Source organism: Oncorhynchus mykiss, chromosome 9, assembly GCF_013265735.2.
Source record: "Oncorhynchus mykiss isolate Arlee chromosome 9, USDA_OmykA_1.1, whole genome shotgun sequence".
In the NCBI taxonomy this organism is placed as follows: domain Eukaryota; kingdom Metazoa; phylum Chordata; class Actinopteri; order Salmoniformes; family Salmonidae; genus Oncorhynchus; species Oncorhynchus mykiss.
This window is the reverse complement of record NC_048573.1, coordinates 27359568-27383797: the sequence shown is the minus strand read 5'-3', so window position 1 is coordinate 27383797 and position 24230 is coordinate 27359568. Positions and strand designations below refer to the sequence as shown.

The following is a 24230-nucleotide window of genomic DNA, read 5'->3' as shown; positions in this document are numbered from 1 at the left end:
GACTGGGGAGTTTTTCAGGATGAAAATAAATGGGATGGAGCTAAGCACAGGCACAATCTTAGAGAAAAACATGGTTCGGTCTGCTTTGTACCAGACACTGGGAGAGGAATTCACCTTTCAGCAGGACAATAACCTACAACACAAAGCCAAATCTACACCGGAGTTGCTTACTAAGAATACAGTGAATGTTCCTGAGTGGCAAAGTTATAGTTTTAACTTACTGTTGAAGTTGGAAGTTTACATACACCTTAGCCAAATACATTTCAACTCAGTTTTTCACAATTCCTGACATTTAATCCCAGTAAAAATTCTCAGTTTTAGGTCAGTTAGGATCAGCACTTTATTTTAAGAATGTGACATTTCAGAATAAGAGTAGAGAGAATGATTTATTTCAGCTTTTAATTCTTTCATTACATTCCCAGTGGGTCAGAAGTGCACATACACTCAATTAGTATTTGGCTGCATTGCCTTTAAATGGTTTAACTTGGGTCAAATGTTTCTGGGTAGCCTTCCACAAGCTTTCCACAATAAGATGGGTGAATTTTGGCCACTTCCTCCTGACAGAGCTGGTGTAACTGAGTCAGGTTTGTAGGCCTCCTTGCTCACACACACAATTTCAGTTCTGCCCACACATTTTCTATGGGATTGAGGTCAGGGCTTTGTTTTGGCCACTCCAATAACTTGACTTTGTTGTTCTTAAGCCATTTTGCCACAACTTTGGAAGTATGCTTGGGGTCATTGTCCATTTGGAAGACCCATTTGCGACCAAGCTTTAACTTCCTGACTGATGTCTTGAGATGTTGCTTCAATATATCTACATTATTTTCCATCCTCATGATGCCATCTATTTTGTGAAGTGCACCAGTCCCTCCTGCAGCAAAGCACCCCCACAACATGAGGCTGCCACCCCAGTGCTTCACTGTTGGGATGGTGTTCTTCGGCTTGCAAGCCTCCTCCTTTTTCCTCCAAACATAACGATGGTCATTATGGCCAAACAGTTGTATTTTTGTTTCATCCGACCAGTGGACATGTCTCCAAAAAGTACGATATTTGTCCCCATGTGCAGTTGCAAACCGTAGTCTGGCTTTTTAATGGCGGTTTTGGAGCAGTGGCTTCTTCCATGCTGAGCGGCCTTTCAGGTTATGTCGATATGGAACTCGTTTTACTGTGGATATAGATTTATTTTGTACCTATTTCCTCTAGCATCTTCACAAGGTCCTTTGCTGTTGTTCTGGGATTGATTTGCACTTTCCGCACCAAAATATGTTCATCTCTAGGAGACAGAACGTGTCTCCTTTCTGAGCGTTATGACGGCTGCGTGGTCCCATGGTGTTTATACTTGCGTACTATTGTTTGTACAGATGAACGTGGTACCTTCAGGCGTTTGGAAATTGCTCCCAAGGATGAACCAGACTTGTGGAGGTGAACAATTTTTTTCTGCGGTCTTGGCTGATTTCTTTGATTTTTTCACGATGTCAAGCAAAGAAGCATTGAGTTTGAAGGTAGGCCTTGAAATACATCCATAGGTACACCTCCAATTGACCCAAATTATGTCAATTAGCCTATCAGAAGCTTCTACAGCCATGACATAATTTTCTGGAATTTTCCAAGCTGTTTAAAGGCACAGTCAATTTAGTGTATCTAAACTTTTGACCCACTGGAATTGTGATAGAGTGAATTATAAGTGAAATAATCTGTCTGTAAACAATTGTTGGGAAAATTATTTGTGTCATGCACAAAGTAGATGTCCTAACCGATTTGCCAAAACCATAGTTTGTTAACAAGAAATTTGTGGAGTGGTTGAAAAACGAGTTTTAATAAACCTCCGACTTTAAATGTAAATCTGTTTGAAAAACTATGGCAAGACTTGAAAATTGCTGTCTAGCCATGATCCCCAACACCTTGACAGAGCGTGAAGAATTTTGAAAAGAATCTGCAAATATTGTGCAACCCAGGTGTGCAAAACTCTTATGAAGACTCACAGCTGTAATCCCTGCCAAAAAAAGTGTAACATGTATGGACTCAGGGTGTGAATATGTATATATTTTTTCTTCATTATTCACTTCTTTTTTTTAAACATTTTTCTTCTACTTTGACATTATGCTATTTTTTGTAGATTGTAGACAAAAAATGACAATTAAATCCATTTGAATCCCACTTTGTAACACAATAAAATGTGAAGAAATCCAAGGGGGGGAGGGGGAGTATGGACTTTCTATAAACACTGTAAATCATTGATCTGGCCCCCGGGTCTGCGTGTCGCTGCGTGAATGCCGCTACTGTCTCTTTAAATTTACCCAGGAGCCCCTTAAGGAGCCCCAGGGGCCCCAAGCTCGGCTCCCTACCCCGAAGACAAGCAGAGCCTTAAAATACATACAGGAGGCCGCTATAGCTTACCATACACAAGAGATACTCACACCCGCAGACTCGAAGAAGGATATGACCGACCAAATGTCGAGCTGATATGTGAAAAGTTAACTTGGCTCCAGAGCTGAGCGCGTGGGGGACGAGGGGCACATTATAAAGACAGTACGGGGGCACCCTAAAATCGATGGGTCCGAACGTGTTATAGATAGCTTACAAAACGCGTGCCGAATGATTCTCCAAAAATACCGTGCCTCCCTGGTTTATCAAGGCGAATTGAAGGCAATCGTAAATAGTGTAACGTTGCAGAGTAATGGAAGAGAAAGAGACGGGGGAGAGCGAGCCCGTGGTCCACCCGTGTGCTGAGCAGACAGATTCTCTCTCATTAATAATAAGCGGAGAGGAGGAAGCAACACGAGAGCCCAGTGACTTGGGACACTGTTCAAGAGGTAAATATTGTCATGTTTTTGTTTCGAGATTATGGACACTCGACCCCTCATCCGCCCGCCACCATTAGACACAGTTAATCCGTGTGACGGACAATGCCATCTAGCAGCATGCCCTCTTGTGTCAGTGGCTCCACTATAAACAAAGGCAAAATAGCATGCTGGCTGCATGCTGTGATGCACAGTCGCCACCCAGCGGAAACCAGCGGCTGGCTAAATCGGCTAAATGGAGTCGCTTCCCCCTCTCCGATGGCTGTGGTGCTGTGCGCAATATTATCCACAGATTAACGATATTATTATGAATCCCTATTTTTGTCTCATCATATTTCTAGCGGAATGAATATCTGGAATGTCAGGCAGAGTATGTGCCACCAGCCATCTGAGAAATAGGCCTTGAATTGTAGGCTATAAAGCTTTGAAATGTGCAGTTTCATTATATAACCTATACCTACTGTAAGTGCATCTCCTAACACTCTCTCCCTCCTAGAGGAAGACGGTCTGACCAATGGCCACGTGGACAATGACGGCGATGAGGAGATGGTTACCCCACTCTGCTCCCCGGGCACCAGCTACTGGAGTGTCACAGAGGGTCCCGACTCCCCCTTTCTCCTGTCCCCCGTCCCGGGCCCCTCGGGGATCAAGGAGAGGGTCCAACGCGCCTCCCGTCCCGGCTTCAGCCGCATCCCGGGCCGGGACCACCGGCGCTACTACCACGAGTACTGGCGCAGCGAGTTCCTGATGGACTTTGACCCCCGTCGCCACGGCATGATCTGCATGGTGTGTGGGAGCTCGCTGGCCACTCTCAAACTCAGCACCATCAAGAGGCATATTCGACAGAAGCACCCAGATTCCCTGCTGTGGAGTGTGTCCGACAAGGAGGTGATTCGCTCGGGCTGGGAGAGCCACCTGAGTCTGGAGGGGGGCCAGAGGTTGTACTGTCCGGCCGGAGGGGTGGTCGCCGTCTCGCAGGGTCAGGAGGAGCAGCTGCTGGACTGCGCACGCCGCTCCACCGGTGGGTTGGGGTTTCTGGAGACTGGGGGGGGATGGAACGAAATGACATTGGCCTAGTTTTATGATAAGATTATTGAGTTTCAGGATTTTGCGCTTGGTGGCAGTATGAGCATGTCTGATAAGAAGTGTGTATGTTGTACAGTCATGCCCATGCTGCCAACATCCACTTTTACATTAATGTAAGATGGTGATGTCTTTGTGCAGTAGCTTGCTGTACTAGTAAAGCATTCCCTTGGTTGCCTATTTCGTGATTCACATTAGCATACATTTCAATTGCATATCCCCTCTCCATCTCTTCCCGCAGGGAAACCCGATGGTATGGTGACCCCCAAACTCCAGCCCCGGTCCACCACCCCATCTCCCCATACACCGGCCCCCCTCCAGCAGCAGGAGGAGCTCCCCGGGCCCTCGGCCCGGACCCTGGAGCGCTACCTGAACGACTCGCTCCACGCCTGGTTCCGACAGGAGTTCCTCATGGAGTACCAGGCGGAGGCGGGCAGGCTGGTGTGCATGGTGTGCGGCCGCCCGCTGCCCTCGCTCCACCTGGACCACATCAAGAGCCACGTGCTGGACATCCACCCTCAGTCGCTGGTCTACAGTTCGGAGGAGAAGCACGGCATCCTGCAGACCTGGGCTCAGACGCATGGTGAGACAGGGGAGGAGGGCGTAGTTGAGTAACAGTACAGGGAAAGAGGCATTCTGTCACTGCGGCACTAGTTTTTTTATATGCAATATGTCTTGTGTCTTGTATGATGCTAGAAAGAGTTAAGTGGAATCTTTTCAGCGCCGAATTGAAAAGCTTTTGTTGAAAAAGCGCTTGATGTTCTGTTATACTCTCCCCCCACCCCCACCACATGCCTCATTTTCAGAATCTGACCCCCTGAACGACTTCATCAAGTCGGAGCCCAACACCAAAGACGAGAGAGAGGCTGGGGTGGACTTCTTCCATGATGACCTGGAGACCATCCAGATTGGCGCGGACAGCGATGAGGCATTGTCCCAGATACACGACATGGTTGGTAGCAGGGAAGGAGGTGGTGTTGGAGCTCCAGAGGTGACCAGCCCCATACCCCCTCTCCCTTTCCGCCAGCCCAGGAAGAGGCGTCTCCTCGGGGGCTTCCCCTGGCGCCTGCGCCTGGACTACCTGGTGGCCTATGGGCCTCAGGGTCGTGGCACCTTCTGCATGGTGTGCTCCCAGGCCCTGCCCGTGGCCAAGGTGAGCAGCTTCCGGCGCCACATTCAGGAGTGCCACCCTGAGACCACCGACCTGGCCCGGGAGGAGAGAGAGGCCATGGCCGAGGCCTGGACCAAAGAGGCCCCCACGGAAGACCACCTGGCCGTGCAGATGAAAGAAGGTAAAACTTACAAGTTCCAAAAAAATGTAAAAGACAGACTGTAGCTACTCTTAGAGAAAAGATTAAATACTAAGTGATTCACCAAATGGTTTTTGTCATCCCCCGACAGAAGTGGACCCCGGTGACATCATCAGCGTCCATGTGTCAGGAGAGATGGGTGAAAAGGCAGCACCGGACAACAACAACAACCACCGGACCCCCAAGATGTCCGCCATTCAGACAGTGAAGAAGGAGGAGGGGGTCGTCACCATACCTGCCACTCTGGGACGCCATGGACACTACCCGGGTAAGGACCAGCGGCGGAACTACCAGGTGCGCTGGCGGATGGAATTCCTGATGGACTATGACTGCCGGCGACATGGGCTGATCTGTATGGTGTGCGGGGCGACGTTAGCCACTCTTAAAGTCAGCACCATCAAGAGACACATCCAGCAGGTCCACCCTCATTCTCTGGAGTACAGCTCTGACGAGAGACAGCAAGCCCTGCTCAGCTACAACCAGACAGCCCTGCACTTCGTCCACTCGGACGACTGTTTTTCCTCCCTGGACCACGGACACTCGGCAGTCGGAGAGACGGCCGCCAGCCTCTTCGTCAGTTAAGACGAGGGGCGACAGGCCCACGGTTGTTCTCCGTTCTCCTCGCTTCAACCCCAAGTCTTTCTTTCTCAGGAAGTTAGAAACATGAGGCTTGGTAGAGCCCTGTCGCGAGTGGTGTCTGACACAGTCGGTGATTGATGGTGTGAGGGAGCGTACAATATAGCACTTTTTGTCCCAAAAATGTACTTAAACCTAGCTTTGGGTGTGTAGGTGATTGAATGAGAGGGTGTTTGAGGTTTATTGCTTAAGACAATGAACGGCACTTAAAGATGCGATTATCTTTATTCACTTACGTCAAATACATCAAGTTATTTCAGAAATTCATTGTTTACAATGAGGTAAATGGACTTCCTCCATACATTTTTTTTTTCTTACCTTGCATGTCTTTTCCAGTGTCATAGTACTATTGTTGCACCGGCCAGGAACTATTTTTGCTTCTCATGAGTCTTCTTAGCAAAAAGTTTCACACACACACAAAAAAAATCTATTTTATAAGTGTTGAATATTTGCTTTTTATTTTTTATTTTTTAACAAGCACTTTTAGACATGTTTTTTTGCGGCCATTTTGTCTACTTCATTGATCAAAGTTAACGATGCCACGTAAATTTCCTTTTGCATGGCAATTCTGAAGTCATGCATGATTGTGGAGGGATTGCCTGGAATGGCTTGGGCGTTTTATAAGAGAGCATATTTATACAAGATTTCAAATGCAAGATTTCCATTTCAGTAACTCACCTATTACAAGGTTTATGCAACAAAGTGATAAAAGAAAAAGTATAATATTACAACAGCGTCAGGAAATAAATTGCCAAGTTGACCACCTATGAAATGAGCACCTCGGTTGCCCTTATTTCAGTGATCTTTAAAATATCACTCCCACCAGGAAAAGCACAACTCAGGGATTGTCCATTTTCCATCTGTGCTCGCTCTTTCGCTCGCTTGTTATAGCGCATGAAAATGACTACACTCTTAACATAACAATAATTTACAACCCATGGACTAATTGATTTGCTCAAAGAACCAGATGGCAGCATTTCTCCAGTTACGTGGAGAGGAGGGACGTGAGTGTTGAATTACCACTCTCTTTCTCTAACCTAACCTAAACTTAATTGGTGGGCTGGATCTCAAATTGTTACCAGTCAAACCTGTGCTTTCTCCGTCCTTGTTTCATGAATTCCTCTCAAAGGCATTGCAGGGCCAGAGGAGGGACCCTGAATCCTCTCCTCTAATGCACTTCAATAGGAATTGAGGAAACAAGGAGAGAGGAAGCAAGGATTTGACAGCCAGTAATGTTTTCAGACACATCCCTAGTTTGTGCAGTGGTCTTTTTAGCATGCAGGGAATGGGCAAGGAGTGATGAAATACTTATTACATCTGGGCTTTGAGCCACGTTGGCCACAGAAAGGTTAAAAGCTTTGTGACTCAGCACTTATTATTTAAATATGAATAGAATATAAATATGTGATTGAATAAATAAGAATAAACCTTGTTTGTTGCAATGATTTACGTGTATGTTTGTGTCGGTGTGCATAAGGGGCACGTTAAAATGACCCTTTGGTGGTACTTAGTTGGCTTGGGCGAGGACACGAGCAATGATCTTCGGTTTTATTTTGGGACCGAGTCCCTCATCTTTCTTCAATTTCATCTGTTTCAAGTATCCGCTCTGCATTTCGTCTGTACATGGCGAAAGGTTGTTGAGACATGCATTCTGTCATCAATGATACTTGTAATAAAAAAAGTGTCGGAATAATTTTGTCTGACTGGTTCTCTGGTAAATTATGGCTAAAATTGACTCGACTCAGCTGTCATTTGCAGACAGCTGGTAATAACGTATAAAGCAACACATTCGCCGATTGGGTTTACCATGTCTGTGTTACCTCAACACGCAGACCTGGTCTAAAATGAGTAGCTAGTGTTATCCTCTTATCAAAACCACTCGTATCACCATCCCATATCCTCTGTCCAGGCGGGAGCGCGAATGCTGGACTCAGTCTCGTTTTCAATCTTGACACAAATGTATTTCCCCGTGGTTCAAACATGCTGTCACGTTTAGTGTTTAAATGTTGTTGAGCAGACCACAGATGGACAAAACAAAATCAGGGTGTCCTTTGACATGTGTTTATTAACTCCACTTTAACATCATTACAGGGGCCACAGTTTTTTTTTTTTTTCTGCAAATTTTCTTCATCCCCCCCCCCAAAAAGCTCCAAAATGTGATCAAAAGTCATTGCTAACAGACAGAGCTGGAGATGTTAGTCAACACACCTAGTTACCAATATAGTCAAAAGCTAAACAAAGAATGCCAAAGAAGAAATAAACTCCTGCCAACCCCCTCCAAGAAAGGAAAAAGACAGGAAACAGGAAAAATAATTAGAAAAATACATGCTTCAAGGAAACCAGTTTAAAATGTAGAATTATCATAATTGACAAAGGAAGAATAAAGACACTAAAGTGAGAGGTTTGTATTATAATCTATTGAAAACACAGGTAGCATTGCCTTCAATGAAAAGGTTGAGGTGGAGCGCCCATGAAAAGCCTGACTGTCTGGAACACCTCGTCATCATGAGGTCATCATGGCAACCGAATGTATAATTAGTCCAGCATCACAAGGACACAGTGGTTTACAGACATTGGATACGTTTGACTGTGGGTGAGCGTGTATGTGTGCACGTGTGAAAAACTAAAACATCCAGAACAAACATGTCCAATAGCTTGAGTCGATGAATTGAGGGCAGAGTTAGACCTTATCCTAGCGAAGCAAGTAGAGTATGTGTCCATTGGCTTGAATGAACTGCCACAGAGTTGGATACAGAGACACATGTATGCACAAAAGGGAACCAATAAGCATTGTTGCACCACATCTCTGTGAGGTGGTGTGTACGCGGACAACATCAGGGCCACTGTGAAACACTGGTTTTCATGCACGGGGAGGAATGTTCTATTAATGTGGCAGGGTAACATTCAGCAGTTAACATACATTTGAGTAGTAGTAGTAGTAGTGGTAGTAGATGCATTGAGGCAATGCGAAACGGTCATTGTATAATTTATGTTACAACATTAGTGTTTCATCTTTAGTGACCATCCAATGTAGAGGGATTTCCTCCCAAAAATTACAACGGAGGTGCAAACCTACTTTGAGCACATTGTCACGGAGTATGGACGATGAGAATAGGAACAGTCTTTTAATATTTTTCAAAAATCTATTTCTAAAACCCCTTTCGAAGACACGAGGCCATTGCAGAGAAGTAGCCCTAAAAATAGATGACTATGGTTTTTATTGTAACCAAAACACAATTTAAGCAATCACAAATAATGATCATCTTATAAACAAAAACATTAACAGTTAAGAATGATACAGCCTATATATATATTTTTTTTAAAAGTGTGCAAATGTTTCCAGCTCATGCAATGACATGCACTTCATGGCATTCAAAGAAAAAAATAAACTAAAGCCCATTACAAACACCCACCAAATATTTTCTTGCATCTATCGTTCCGTCATAGATATAAGTCGAGCTACTGTCAAAAAAGTGGCCGCTCTTTGAGCCCATATCCAAGAGGTCTCCCTGGAGAAGTCAAGCGGTTATGAAGCTTCAAGAAAGCAACTACGAAGCTTCCTGGAGCCTTTACGAGGCTGAAAGGGAGTCGAAAGCGGCAATCCTACGCGCAATAAGAACCATATCAATAATAGTAATAATATACATTTTACAGGTGACCGTGAAACATTGGATGTCGACTTGAACAGGTGCGACAAAAAAAAAACGAGTTGTGACCGCTGTAAGAGGGAGTTGTTCTTTTAGAAACAAGCCAGGCTAACTCGTTTCATTACAGCACAGAAAGGGGGAGCCCGTTGTCGTGTAGATACAGAAACATTAATGCGTTCCAATCAAACAGGGTGAACTTGACCAAAAGTATCACAGCTGGTTCAGTGTTCCAAATCATTTTATTTCAACCTGCTCGTGGGATTAAAATAAAAAAATCTAGGAAATGTTCGGTACATTGCAGAAACGTTATACATACATAAGTGCCTTTAAGGTGAGCAAAACACAATTGACACCAAAACCGTAACAGTGAAATCCCAGTACCACGTTCCAAACACAAACTTTATATATTTTTTTTTGTTTATCCATACAAACTGCCACAGAGCGAGAGAGCAGGAAAAAGACAAGCCACAATTGACACCCAAAGGGTACGTTTTTCTAAAATCATTTTGCTCTTTTTATGCGTTTTACTCTTCTACTTGTTCGGTTTACTTTCAGCTAAATATATATTAGTTAAAAGTACAGACATTAGCTTTTTTTGCGAGACTAACACTCATACTTACTCGTCAATGATAAACCCTACACACTCCAACTGTACACTACAAAACCAGGTCATAGATTCCGTCTAGTTCACTTGACCCCTGCATCATTTATTTTGATTTTTAGTGCGCCCAAAGACAGGCGTCCTGCCACGGCATTACATCACTTCCTCCTGCTAGACGCGTTTCCTGTCGACACAGTAGGCGCAGTTCTTTTTCTAAATGCTCTTAGTTAAGCTGCGCGGTTCACATTGAGTAGCATTACTTTGTTCTCTTCTACCTAGCTGGTTCAGTGCAGATGGTATGATGGTTGGTGGAAGGGAGGGAGTGGATGTTAGATGGTGGATAGGGGGAGGAGGACTGAGAAGGAGGGGAGGGCAGGGAGGAGGGGATTTAAGATGGGATACATGTGAGGAGGATGGTGATGAAGATGTCTGCGGGCCGCTCATTCAGCTTTCGTACGCTTGACGGCTCCAGGGAGTTTCTCTTGCAACCTGGAAGAGAAAAGGCAAAGAGAACATGTACACCGTCAACATACACATCTCTGATCACCTGGCACCACTGATATTGTATACGAAACTGTTAGTTTAGGTAGATTGTGATCGGAGACATCCTGTTGGCATTTAAACCATTTTGGTTGGGAACACTTACTTAGCCATTGTGGTGTTGACTTGAGTGCGTGCAATCTCCATGTAGCGATCAATCTGGGTCTGGGGAAGAAAGAGGGGAAGACAAAAGTGAGTTTTACATTAAATTACAGATCATCTGGGTCAAAAACAGACCTGATCCAAATAACATGAAACAATGCCTCATTGTTCACACAAAATGAGTTACGAGATAAAAAAACACAAGTAGACAGATGCCACGACTTTTACCGTATTACGGTTGTTATGGTATTAGGGGTTGTTATGGTTACCGCGTGTGTGTTTAGAAGAGTAAAATACTGCCATTAATCTAGGCCTCCGTGAATTCAACAGACCTATACAGTTCACAGTTCACAGTAAGCATATAAAAGATATGGAAACATTAAGGTGATGACTTTATTCAACCAGACACTTAAAAGCCATCTTGTAACTGTGACAGTAGGGTGACTTGTCCCATCAGCCTTGTCCTATGATTACGATAAGTATGCAAAAACAGCCTCCAACGACTCGGAAGAGCCCAGTCATCCGGTGAGGTCACACAGAACGGAACGATGGGTGATGACTTGTACGCGCCAGCAAATTGATGATGTTGTCATCATCATCACTGTTCACGGGTGAAACAGAACCATATATAGGCCCAGTTCTAGGTAAATGGTATGATTTCACCAGCACGACTCATGTCGACATAGTTCTAAAGCATGTAACGCAACAATAAAAGCTCTCGACTTCTTCGACGTCATAAGAACACAAAAGGGTCAAGGGTCAGTCTCTCACCTTGTTCTTCTCATAGAACGGGGGCACGGCAAATAGGAGGATGTCAGCTGGAGGAGAGGGAAAGAAAAACTTTGAAATAACAAAAATAACAACTGACCTCTACAAAAAAGCACAAAGCATCACAGGACTATATAAAGTTACCATTTATAGTCCATCACAATAATAATAATAAAGCCACTTTCAGGGAAGGAGACAAAGGACAGTGAAGAACATTTTACTAGTAAGAAATCCCCCCACAAAAACAACCAATTAGGCAGTAACACCTTGTAAACTGCGATGGCGAGACACGCCATTAAGAAAGTTCAGATCAATACTCCTGACATACAGTGTTGTTCAGAGCAGCAGGCTATTGGGTAGTGGTGGTCTAAACGAGCCAATCATCTGAAGGCCACATTCTGTGCCGCCAGTGACCTCCGACTATCATCAGTCTTGTCAATATTGGAAAAGGTCACGGGTGGACACTGAACAAGTGTGACACGCTAACAACAGACTAACAAGACCCACACAGTGTTCTAGTCTCACAGCAATTGTCCTGAGTTTCTATTCTAAACGATGCCGTTTACCAAGCATTATAGCGATGTAATTGCACAGTAAAAATGCTGGGACTGGGTTTTTAGTAATCCAGTGAGATTCTGAACTAATGTTTAATTATTATAATATATTTTTTTAAATGTAAAGGAAAATGTTTTATGATAAACCTTTTGTAGCACATTTCATGAACTTTGACCCCCTTTCAAGTGTGTCCCATTGCCCAGGTTGGTTTAAACATGCATGAAACATTTGAGCATGAACCGGAGAGACGAACGAATGTGACAGTGGATAGTTACTGTATGTCCACAGGCGCCTGAGAAATGGAGGCGCTACATCCCCACTTTCAAAATAGGCGTTCAAATATTACATGATTATATCTGTGAAATAATTGTGTGTCTGTATGCACCTATGCGCAAAATGAAAAAGAGCAAGATATGTGTACCTTGATAAAAACAGCTCTGCTTTGCTTGGTGAGTAATAATGACCAAATAAGGCATTTCTACCCTTGTTTCATCAAATATGTATGCTACTGAGACAAGTTTTAAACATTTTCATGGTGACACTGACAGCGCTTTAACCTGTTTGGGCTAGGGGGCAGCATTTTCACATTTGGATGAAAAGCGTGCCAAGAGTAAACTGCCTGCTACTTAGTCCCAGTTGCTAATATATGCATAATATTAGTAGATTTGGATAGAAAACACTCTGAAGTTTCTAAAACTGTTTGAATGGTGTCTGTGAGTATAACAGAACTCATATGGCATGCGAAAACCTGAGAAAAATCCAACCAGGAAGTGGGAAATCTGAAGTTTGTCGTTTTTCAACTCTTGGCCTATCGAATATACAGTGTCTATGGGGTCATTTTGCACTTCCTAAGGCTTCCACTAGATGTCAACCGTCTTTAGAACCTTGTTTGATGCTTCTACTGTGAAGTGGGGCCGAATGAGAGGGGAATGAGTCAGAGGTCTGGCAGAGAGCCATGAGCTCGTGATGCGTGTTCATATGAAAGTTACCTCGTATTCCATTGCTTTTCTACAGACAAAGGAATTCTCCGGTTGGAACATTATTGAAGATTTATGATAAAAACATCCTAAAGATTGATTCTATACTTCATTTGACATGTTTCTACGAACTGTAATAGGACTTTTCGTCTTAACTTTTGCCTTGACCTGCCCGAGCGTCGTGAGTTTAGATTGTGTACAGAATGCGCGAACCGAAATGAGTTATTTGGACATAAATAATGGACTTTATGGAACAAATCAAACATTTATTGTGGAACTGGGATTCCTGGGAGTGCATTCTGATGAAGATCATCAAATGTAAGTGAATATTTCTAATGCTATTTCTGACTTCTGTTGACTCCAACATGGCAGATATCTTTTTGGGTTGTGTTGGTTTCTGAGCACCGTACTCAGATTATTACATGGTTTGCTTTTTCCGTAAAGTTTTTTTAAATCTGACACAGCAGCTGCATTAATTAAACTATATCTTTAATTCTGTGAATAACACATGTATCTTTTATCAATGTTTATTATGAGTATTTCTGTAAATTGATGTGGCTCTGTGCAAATTCACGGGATGTTTTGGAGGCAAAGCCAAATGTAAACTGAGGTTTTTGGATATAAATATGAACTTGATCAAACAAAACATACATGAATTGTGTAACATGTTGTCCCGGGAATGTCATCTGATGAAGAATATCCAAGGTTGGTGATTAATTTGATCTCTATTTCTGCTTTTTGTGACTCCTCTCTTTGGTTGAAAAAAAATTGTTGTATGCTTTCTGTGACTAGTTGCTGACCTAACATAATATGTCTGCTTTCGCCGAAAAGCTTTTTCGAAATCGGACACTGTGGTTGGATTAACGATAATTTTATCTTTAAAATGGTGTCTAATACTTGGATATTTGAGACATTTAAATCATGAGATTTCTGTTGATTGAATTTGGCGCCCTGCAATTTCATTGGCTGTTGACGAGGGGTTCCTAGACAGATTAAACAACGGCGCCAGAAAAATTCCATGTCAGATGAGAAGCGGAACAGTCAAGCAATGTGTTTGCACTTTGGTCTACACTTTGGTTATTCCTCTTACTTTTCATGATTATTCTATTGCTTCAGGATTTGTTGTCAAATACATTTAGCCTACTCACTGTGGTGTGTTGTTAAATAGGCCACTATTCAACAGAATGACAATTAAACATTTATTTGAAATTAATTTATAGCAGCCTAGTCCTGTAACTGCGGAAGACACATTCCAGTTGAAGGCATTCAGTTGTACAACTGACGAGGTCTCCCAAAATGTGTGGTTTTAAGAACCAAAACGCAGTTACTTCATGTATGCAATGCTGTTCTTTGTTTTTATTCATCAAATTAGGCCTACACAATAACAAATCTAATTTTATATAAGTAGCTTGAAAAATGTATGAAGTAGCTATTAGCTTGTATGAAGTAGCTATTATGAAAGAAAAGGTTGGAGACCACTATTCTAACCCAAACTGTTCAAATATGACTCATATTACCAGCGCTACATTTTTATTGCAGATTCAGGGCTGCAATTTATGGATCAATCTCAGATATAGAGAGAGAGAGATAGATATATAGATAGATATAAATATATAGATAGATATAGATACATAGATATATGAGATGCCAAAATATTGCAATATTATTTTTACGTTAATATATGACAAACCAATTGAATATTCAAGATTACAGGTCTTGTTCAATGCCATACCAGATAACACTGCAATATTGAGAAAGAAAATTGTTAAAAGATAAATCTAAATTCACATTTGTAATTGTACTACATTATTGTGATCACATTATTTGTGTAAAAAAGAAAAATGAGAATTCAACGTGCAATATAATGTTTTTTCTTAACCGACAAGGTACAAAATTCTAATTGTTATTGGGGAAAACAATATTGTTCCTCCCATTTTCGATTTCATTTCCTCATTGTCATGTGCTATCCTAGCCACATTCTTAACAGTTTGGCCTCTCAACTGATCACGGAGGGTGGGATTGTCAGGGGAGGAGCAGGATATGTTTGTGAGTCACAGAGATGGTAGGGTTTCAGACCTGTCAATCAATCACTGAGCTGCAATCAATCATTCAGCTGCTGATTCAAAACATTTCCCCTCAGGGCCCTAGCTGCTACTCTGATTGGCTGCAGTGCAGTGCTGAGTGCAGTGCTGAGATAGACTCTTACCCAGGATGAGGATGGTGATGCCGTTGAAGACGGCTCCTACGTAGGTCAGCAGCCACATCACTACAGCCAGCTGGGAGAAGAAGAAAACACACCCGGGTCAGAGCCAACGATGTCATATTAAGTCAATGATTAGAACACTGGGTGCCTGGGGCCTATTCAGAGGGGTGAGGCGGTTCAAACGTTGCAGAGTGAAATGTAGAACAGGCACGGTGTTCTGTCATGTAAGATAGGGAATCGTGCCATTTCTATGCATTACATTTCTATCTGAACGTTAGGTACAGTTGCATCCTCCCAAATTCATCCTCGGTTTATACATGCATACCTATGGTATCCATACTCAGGAGTGGGAGGATTAAGACGATGCCCCTTAACAACTGTTCTAGGGTCAAATATTGTAATATTTTCTAATCCCGTTGTTGGTTTATGCTATGGCATGGGAGGTAGGATAATCTGATCCTAGATCTGTGGTTAGGGGCTACTTCTACCTCCGGCTAGGGAAGGGATGGAATGTTGATTTAATAGGCTGAGAGTGGAGCCACAGCAAGGAGCATTAACCCTGCATGAGTGGCCATGGGATCGACTTGGTCTGATGGGCTGGTATGTCTGGTTGGCTGGGCTATAATGAAGTGCTAAGACTGGCAGTAGCTCTCCTCTACTCTCCTCCCTCCTATTCACTCACTCCACAGAGAGCTAGCTGTGAGCTGCATTCTGGGTCAGCGAGCTAGCTGCTATCGGATGGCCGCGGTGCAAAGCCAGGGCTAGTGTCGCGCCTGCCCTGTGTGATTGACGCACACGGGCATGCCATTGACATACCGTGAGCTCTCCCGCTCTCTGTCATAGTCACATGATGAAGAGTTTTACAGTTGATCACTGTCACACTCACACTGCAACATACAATAGGGTTGAGTTACTAACTACATGACCAGGGTTGGTGGTGGAGAGGCTTATTATAGACACACACACACAGCAGGGATCGCTCAGTGTTCAGATTACGTGAGTCAATAAAAAGTATTGTGCGGCAGGAGAGGAGAGTTTAAGGGGGAAAGAATAGACATAGTCTGGATTGTCACCTGTTTAGGACCGTCTTGCCTGATACCTTGTTTAGGATCGTGTACGTAGATTTATGAACGAGGTGAACAGCAAAATGATCCACCCACACACGCCAGGGTATGATGGAATGGATCACTGGTCTACCAACATATCCATCATAGTCAGAGGCACAGATACAGGGGGTGAACCGCCTGACAGGCAGCTGGACAGACACTTAAACCCACCTTCAGGGAGTCGATGAGGTCCTCGACCAGGAAGAGTTTGCTCATCTGTTTGAGGAATCGGTTAATGTAGGTCAAACTGACGTCCACGTGCTTGTGGAAGGTCTCGGGGGGAATGCTGACATCCTTCTCCATCAGAGCCCTGAAGAGAACCAACCCACAGCAGGAGTGTGAAGCTGCGAACTCAAAAGTCAGGCTAACCTGCTATACGTCAACTCTAACAACGGCTTTCATTTGATCATTTAATGCTAACCCGCTAAGAAGCGCCAAATCAGCTCAACCAACCCGAGCTGCTTTCATTTTAGAACTTGATCAAGTCACTGGATTTGAGGATTTCACTGGTTAGCTTTTTTCCCTACTCCAGCAGTTGTTTCCATATGCATTTACTGAGTGTACAAACCATTATGAACGCCTTCTCTTTCCATGACAGACTGACCAGGTGAATCTACTTGCCTGGTAAAATAAGTGTTCAATAAATAAACAAATAAGAAGTCATCATTCTGTGTTTGACTGGGCTGTAGTGAAGTAAGCCCCCCCACCCACTCTGCCTGGACCAAACATGATGTTTCTATTAATAAAACCAGCAGGAAATGAGTCACTCAGGCAGGGATTGTGATGACAAGCACAAACATCCTGCTGGAGCTAAAAACAGCAATGGCAACAATGATAACATAAAAATAGGGAATTTAGTTTTTTCTGGTCATGTGGTGAGGAGAAAAAAAAAACTCCTGGCCCTAGTGAAGACTACTCAGCTAGACGTTTTGTCAAAAACAACCACTCCTACCAACCACTCTTACCACTGGCTTTTCCCACGTTCGTTCTAAGGAATACAATACTTAGTAGCATCACAAGTTTCCAGGTGGAGTGTGCCGCCTTACTTGAAGGGGTGTCCGTCGTTGGACTTCTGCACGGCCTGGACGACGGACTTGTAGATGCGGAAGGAGATGGTGACACAGAGCAGGGCGAGGAGCAGGTAGGAGATCACGCTGATGACGCTGAACGCCGCCAGGGACAGGAGCGTCAGCAGGGACAGGCCGAACACCACGCCAGACTTCTTGGGGTCTCGCCAGTGCACCAAGTCCTTGACTAGAGTGGGTGAAAGAAAGGGTGTAGCAGAAAGGTGTGTGTGTGTGTTTAATGGAAGGAAAATGTGTGTTTGTATGAGTGCATGTTTCAGTGTGTGGAAAGCGGGTGAGAGGGCATTATTGTTTATGAGATTAGGGGGGAGACAAGAGGGAAGAATTCAAGTTGCTTATTGCACAAGACACGTTCGGAATACAAGACCAGCAAATGGTGATATCCAACCGCCAACCTATAATAAAAAATGCTGTGTTTTCCCCCTCTGGCAACTCCAGTCTAAGAATAACATATTGTATACAGACTGCATTAGATACTGTTACCACACCTGCCCCCACAACCCTGTACATGTTTGTGTGTGTATACAAACTGAACTGATATTCCCAATACAGTGTTGTTACGCAACCCTTTTATTGGGCTCTTAAATATCCTCCCTCCATCCTTCGCATGAAAAGGGGGCATTTAAAGAAACCTGGTATCAACCGCTGCCTCCACATGGGACTACGCCTCTTCGGGCTCCGGGCCTGGGCTGCTGTGCGTTGCAGCCAATTAAGGGGGAGAGAAAGCAGAGCAGAGAGCATGGCATACACAACAACCCTTCCCACTCCCCTCACTCTACAGAGGATCCATTAATGCAATTCGGTTGGCGTCTTTCCGTTTCACTCTTCTTCGAAGGCTTTTCTACGTTTTTGACACCGTGGTGGCAGGCTGGGCTGACTACCAAGAAAAGGTTCTTGGAGAAACCGTAGGGAACGGAGACGCCCACTTTTTTTTACCACTTCTTCCTTTCATCCCCAATTTTGTTCATCCCACACTGTGCTAGACAGAGCACTGTTTCTACCCAAATATTTCTACCCCTGTGCATAGGCTACACAAACAGACATACAGAAGGCACACAGAGACAGAGACACACACACACACGTTTCTGGGGTGGGAGATGCCTGGCACACTGCTCGCCCACCATTACCTAACTCTGTGAGTGTGTGTGTGTGTGTGTGAGAGAGAGAGAGAGAGATAGAGTGACTCATGCTCCACTAACATGTAATGTACAGCTGAGAGCGAGCCACTGCGGCTCTGCATCATCTGGTCCCACATACAGACACTGAGGAGATGTAGCATGTCCCGCGGCCAGGGCTTGTATGAAGAAAAAAAAACAAGGCAGCTACGATTAGTATCAGCATATGTTATGAGCTTGTAAGCAGCCTCGTCGTGGGGCTACGCTACAGAAGGGAAATAGGAATTTATCCAGGGTTGCACATAGTCGAGGCACTCATGTACACGAGATTGTGTAGAGGCAAAAAAACAGAATCACTTAACTATATCCTGTTAAAGTAACAGGATTGTGTTGTGAAATTAGGCTACACTGCAGCTGGTTAGTTTTCCATGATTAAAATGCTCACTTACCATATAGGCTTCAGTATTATTAACTGATAGAAAGATTTCCAACTCGAGACAACCATGTGGGGTTTATTGGAGGGAGGATTGAGTGAATGGATTAGGAAACTTGGTTTATCATAGTTCTCTTTTACCCTTCCTCCAATTTAGTTTACCTACAACAAATGTCATAAATATAAACTTCTAAAATCTAAATTTCCATTATTAAATATCAAAATGTTCAAAATATACTACAATAGAGAGCTAGGAGCAATATTGTGTATCAGTTCAAAATGTGGAACATAGCTGCATGGCACAGTGCATTTTTTTGTTTGTTTACAGACAAGTCATCCTGACAGAGCAGAGAAGCAAAGCAGCGCCCCTCTTGTAGCAGGACACAGACAGCACTCCATTGTTCCTGATGCTGCCTGGCTGGCTGGTGAGCGGTGCTCAGAGAATGAGTGGGGTTTCCTAGCCCAGCACTGCAGGGGTCTGAGTCCCTCCCAGCATGCTTTGCTGGTACCCACAGGGAGGTAGCCTGGGCTGGCGGCCCTCGTTAATCATCACTCCCTCCCTCCCTCCCTGCGTTATAGGCCCCAGATCTAGCAGCGAGTCCCAGTGGCAGCAGAGCCGCAGTGGCCTGCTTTCTACCTCACTGTGCAGTGAGCAGCTCTTAAAGGTACAAGCACCACACCACATTGCCTGCATTCCAGGGTGTGTGCGTGCGCGTCTATTTGCGTCAATGTGTGTGACCCCATTACAACATAGCCTGGCAACAGATTTCAACATTTTACTCCTGCAAAGCTAAACCAGCTTCTAAAGCAAGTCAAATACCATAGGTGATTATATACACATTGGCATGGGTGAATAAGTCTGACTCAAGTATTGACATGATCCACTCCCTCCCGACTGACAACGACTGGCTGGTCCCCGCCCTATCCCTCCCAGTCCTAGTCTAAACACACACACACACGCACACGATTAACACAAATCTTCCTACTACAAATGGACTGACTGATTTGAACTAATCTTTAAAGGCCTGGCAGAAGTCAAGATTTTCTCACTAGCCCAAGAGAGAGGAGCCTTTTCTGGCCACTGTTCAAATGTGTACCCTATTTGGGAGGATGAATGATTGATATCACCGTCAGTGTGACCATTTCTTGTTGAGGCCTTTTGAGGGAGAACTGGTATGTCCACACCGCATTATCATTACCAATAGAGCCAAGCCAACTAAAACAGGTTGTTACACCCACTAAAGTAACCTTAACTCACCTAGCCGGGCATACCCCGCCTAATAAACCACAGAGTTGAGGCAGCAACAATGCAGAAGGATGACTAAAATAGAATGGTTTGCGGCAGAGGGAAACGGGGTACTTAAAGAGAAAACTGTAGCAGATTGAGGGAAAATAACCCCCAAAATGTAAGCCACGCTACTTGAATTTTGGTCTTTAAAAGTACACAGAAACCGCCCGTGAAAATAATTACGAGCGCATTATTATTTGATATGTTAGAAGAAAATATGGGCTATACCGTCGATATGTATTGTCCTAAAGCACCTCCAACAGTAGCTAACTGTAATGCTTCATTATAATTCCCTCCACGACTCCTGCATGGCGTAAACTTCCCCCTAGTTACTGGTTGCCTCAGTGATGACCTACAGTTCCATAGCTTGCCCGTGGTGTAGGTTGCGCTCGCAGCACATGAACATGTTTGAGTCCACACTGCAGGCATCCTGCCTTTAACTCCCGTCTACATACCAGTTTGTGTGTGCCAGGTTTGGATTTCATGTTTGCACTGAGCAGGCATAGCATAGGAAGGGGTTCCCTATTGGGGGGGGGGGGCTGATCTGCTTCAACTCCACACTGTGAATTAGAGGGCCACCCTGCATTGGGTTAAATCAAATCACAGAAGACGATTACACAAAATGTACAGTTAGCTGTGACCTCGTGTGTTTAGAGTATATGTAACATCTTGTAAGCCAGTAGGTAATAATGACAGCATTGGTAAGGCATATTATATTGGCAGATGTGATATATAAACTAGATGAAGCTCAGATAAGAGCCATATTCAAGCTTTTCACACTGAACAAAAATAGAAAACGCAACAATTTCACAGTTACAGTTCATATAAGGAAAACAGTCCATTTAAATCAATTCCTTAGGCTCTAATATATGGATTTCACATGACTGGGAATACAGATATGCATATGTTAGGGGCGTGGATCAGAAAACCAGCCAGTATCTGGTGTGACCACCATTTCCCTCATGCAGTATGACATCTCCTTCGCAGAGCTGATTGGGCTGTTGATTGTGGCCTGTGGAATGTTGTCCCACTCCTCTTCAATGGCTGTGTGAAGTTGCTAGAAATTGGCGGGAACTGGGACATGCGGTCGTAAACGTCGATCCAGAGCATACCTTACACGCTCAATGGGTGACACGTCTGGTGAGTATGCAGGCCATGGAAGAAGGGACATTTTCAGCTTCCAGGAATTGTGTACAGATCATTGTGACATTGGACCTTGAACTATCATGCTGAAACATGAGGTGATGGCGGCGGATGAATGGCATGACAATGGGCCTCAGGATCTTGTCACTGAAGCTCTGTGCATTTAAATTGTCATTTACAATTGTGTTTGTTGTCCATAACCCCAGCGACACCATGGGGCACTCTGTTCACAACGCAGACATCAGCAAACCGCTCGCCCACACGACGCCATACACGCCATCTGCAATCAGCCTGGTTCAGTTGAAGCCGGGCTTCATCCAAGTGAAGAGCACACTTCCCCAGCTTGCAAGTGGTCATCGAAGGTGAGCATTTGCCCACTGAAGTCGGTTATGATGCCGAACTGCAGTCAGGTGAAGTCCCTGGTGAAGACGACGAGCACGCAGATGAGCATCCCTGAGGCGGTTTCTGACAGTTTGTGCAGAAATTATTCGGTTGTGTAAACAGTTTCCTCAGCTGTTTGGGTGGCTGATCTCAGACGATCCCGCAGCTGGAGAAGCCGGAGGTGGAGGTCCTGGGCTGGCGTGGTTACACGTGGTCTGCAGTTGTGACGCCGGTTGAACTCAAATTCTCCAAAATGACATTGGAGGCAGCTTATGGTAGAGAAATTAACATTTAATTCTCTGGCAACAGCTCTAGTGGACATTCCTACAGTCAGCATGCCAACTGCACGCTCCCTCAAAACAAGACATCTGTGGCATTATATCATGTGACAAAACTGCACATTTTCGAGTGGCCTTTTATTGTCCCCAGCACAAGGTGCACCTGTGTAATGATCATGCTGTTTAATCAGCTTCTTGATATGAAAAACCTCAGATGAATGGATTATCTTGAAACTGAGAAATACTCACTAACAGGGATATATAAAAATACAAAAAAATTAAATAAGCTTTTTTGTGTGTATGGAACATTTCCGGTATCTTTTATTTCAGCTCATGAAACATGGGACCAACACTTTACATGTTGCGTTTATATTTTTGTTCAGTGTATATACCATGTATTTACTGTGTCCTTTGTGCCATTAAAATCAAGGACGGTCACAAGAAAAATGGAACATTCTGTGTATCATTTTCTAGAGGAGGTTGGGAGGGCTGTGCCAAGACTCAAGAGGAGGGCAAGAGGGGAATAAAAGCTCTTATGACATCCAGCTAATTACGGCGGTTGGCACCCTTCCTCTGAGCCAAGTGACAATTGTCACACAAAATAAGAGAACCAATGCCCCCTAGCCTGGTCCCTTCTGTATGGGTTTTTGCCAACTCAAACTGGCATGGCAACGTTAGTCAGGGGAGTTGGACAAAGCACGAGTAAGCTGTTATCATTTTTTGCAGTTCCTCCAGCGTGTCTGGTCATGCTCTTGTAATATCCAATCCAGCTAGTCGATAATAATGACCATCATAAAAGGTAAAGTAAAGTCCGCGCCTTCAGAATGATCACGCGTCTCTGGCATGATCGTCTCCTGTCCTGTCTAAGTGCAGCGTAGTGTGGAAAGTTGCACCAAAGCAGAAACCCAACACTGGTGAATCGACTTCTCCGCCTGACATCCAGGGGCATTGCAAGCAGACACTGGAGCGCCATGTTTGAACTCCCCACCACCCACTGTCCGACCATGATTACTCTAAGCTTTTAAGGACATGGGGGGGGGGGGGGGGGGTGACGACAACTGCACTCTGTCTGAACGTGGAGACCTTCATAAGGATTGACTGTAAGAGCCAGATTTCAGTCTGGCACATACAGTACCAGTCAAAAGTTTAGACACACCTACTCATTCAAGGGTATTTCTTTATTTTTACCATTTTCTACACTGCAGAATAATAGTGAAGACATCAAAACTATGAAACAACATATGGAATCATGTAAAAATCATGTAACCAAAAAAAGTGTTAAATAAATCAAAATATATTTGAGATTCTTCAAAGTAGCCACCCTTTGCACACTGTTGGCATTCTCTCAACCAGCTTCACGAAGTAGTCACATGGAATGCATTTCAATTAACAGGTGTGCCTTGTTAAAAGTTAATTTGTGTAATTTCTTTCCTTCTTAATGCATTTGAGCCAATCAGTTGTGTTGTGACAAGGTAGGGGTGGTATGCAGAAGATAGCCTTTGTTGGTAAAAGACCAAGTCCATATTATGGCAAGAACAGCTCAAATAAGCAAAGAGAAATGACAGTCCATCATTACTTTAAGACATGAAGGTCAGTAACTCCAGAAAATGTCAAGAACTTTGAAAGTGTCTTCAAGTGCAGTCACAAAAACCATCAAGCTCTACGATGAAACTGACTCTCATGAGGACCGCCACAGGAAAGGAAGACCCAGAGTTATATCTGCTGCAGAGGATAAGTTCATGAGAGTTACCAGCCTCAGAAATGATCAATTAACTGCACCTGAGATTGCCGACCAAATAAATGCTTCACAGAGTTCAAGTAACAGACACATCTCAACAACAACTGTTCAGAGGAGACGGCATGAATCAGGTCTTCATGGTCGAATTGCTGCAAAGAAACCACTACTAAAGGACACCAATAAGAAGACTTTCTTGGGCCAAGAAATACGAGCAATGGACAAGACAGGTAAAAATCTGTCCTCTGGTCTGATGAGCCCAAATTTGAGATTTTTGGTTCCAAACGCTGTGTTTTTGGACAGATAATATCTGCATGTGTGGAAGAATCTCAAATATAATCTCAAATATAAAATAAATGTTGATTTGTTTAACACTTTTTTGGTTACTACATGATTCCATATGTTATTTCATAGTTTTGATGTTTACACTATTATTGTACAAT

At 43.9% G+C, this 24230-nt stretch overlaps 2 protein-coding genes across 5 annotated transcripts in view; one reads left to right on the top strand and one right to left on the bottom strand.

Annotated features, from left to right (window-relative positions):
• Positions 1-2312: 2312 nt before the first annotated feature.
• On the top strand, positions 2313-7275 carry LOC110531854 (uncharacterized protein C11orf95). The gene is made up of 5 exons (XM_021615316.2): positions 2313-2813; positions 3298-3822; positions 4126-4467; positions 4691-5176; positions 5286-7275. The coding sequence occupies exons 1-5, from the start codon at positions 2678-2680 to the stop codon at positions 5774-5776; spliced, it is 1980 nt and encodes a 659-aa protein (XP_021470991.1). The 5' UTR covers positions 2313-2677; the 3' UTR covers positions 5777-7275.
• A 600-nt stretch (positions 7276-7875) lies between these two features.
• Positions 7876-24230, bottom strand: part of LOC110531852 (reticulon-3) — a 35225-nt gene continuing 18870 nt past the window's right edge. For 3 of the 4 annotated variants that reach the window (XM_021615314.2, XM_021615313.2, XM_036987724.1), the window contains 6 exons: positions 17376-17583; positions 16501-16639; positions 15227-15296; positions 11492-11538; positions 10725-10783; positions 9698-10567 (listed from right to left, as the gene is read on the bottom strand). In XM_021615314.2, coding sequence (XP_021470989.2) covers positions 10519-10567; positions 10725-10783; positions 11492-11538; positions 15227-15296; positions 16501-16639; positions 17376-17583 — 572 coding nt within the window. In that variant the 3' untranslated portion in view covers positions 9698-10518. Of the gene's footprint in view, positions 10568-10724; positions 10784-11491; positions 11539-15226; positions 15297-16500; positions 16640-17375; positions 17584-24230 lie in introns of all 4 variants that reach the window. The other variant, XM_021615311.2, reaches the window with a different exon arrangement.

Excerpts from the sequence above, each read along its gene's own strand:
- LOC110531854 (XM_021615316.2), top strand. The coding sequence starts at position 2,678 with ATGGAAGAGAAAGAGACGGGGGAGAGCGAGCCCGTGGTCCACCCGTGT. Across the intron at positions 4,468-4,690 it reads GACCTGGGCTCAGACGCATG|AATCTGACCCCCTGAACGAC; the intron begins GTGAGACAGGGG and ends CCTCATTTTCAG. Across the intron at positions 5,177-5,285 it reads GGCCGTGCAGATGAAAGAAG|AAGTGGACCCCGGTGACATC; the intron begins GTAAAACTTACA and ends ATCCCCCGACAG.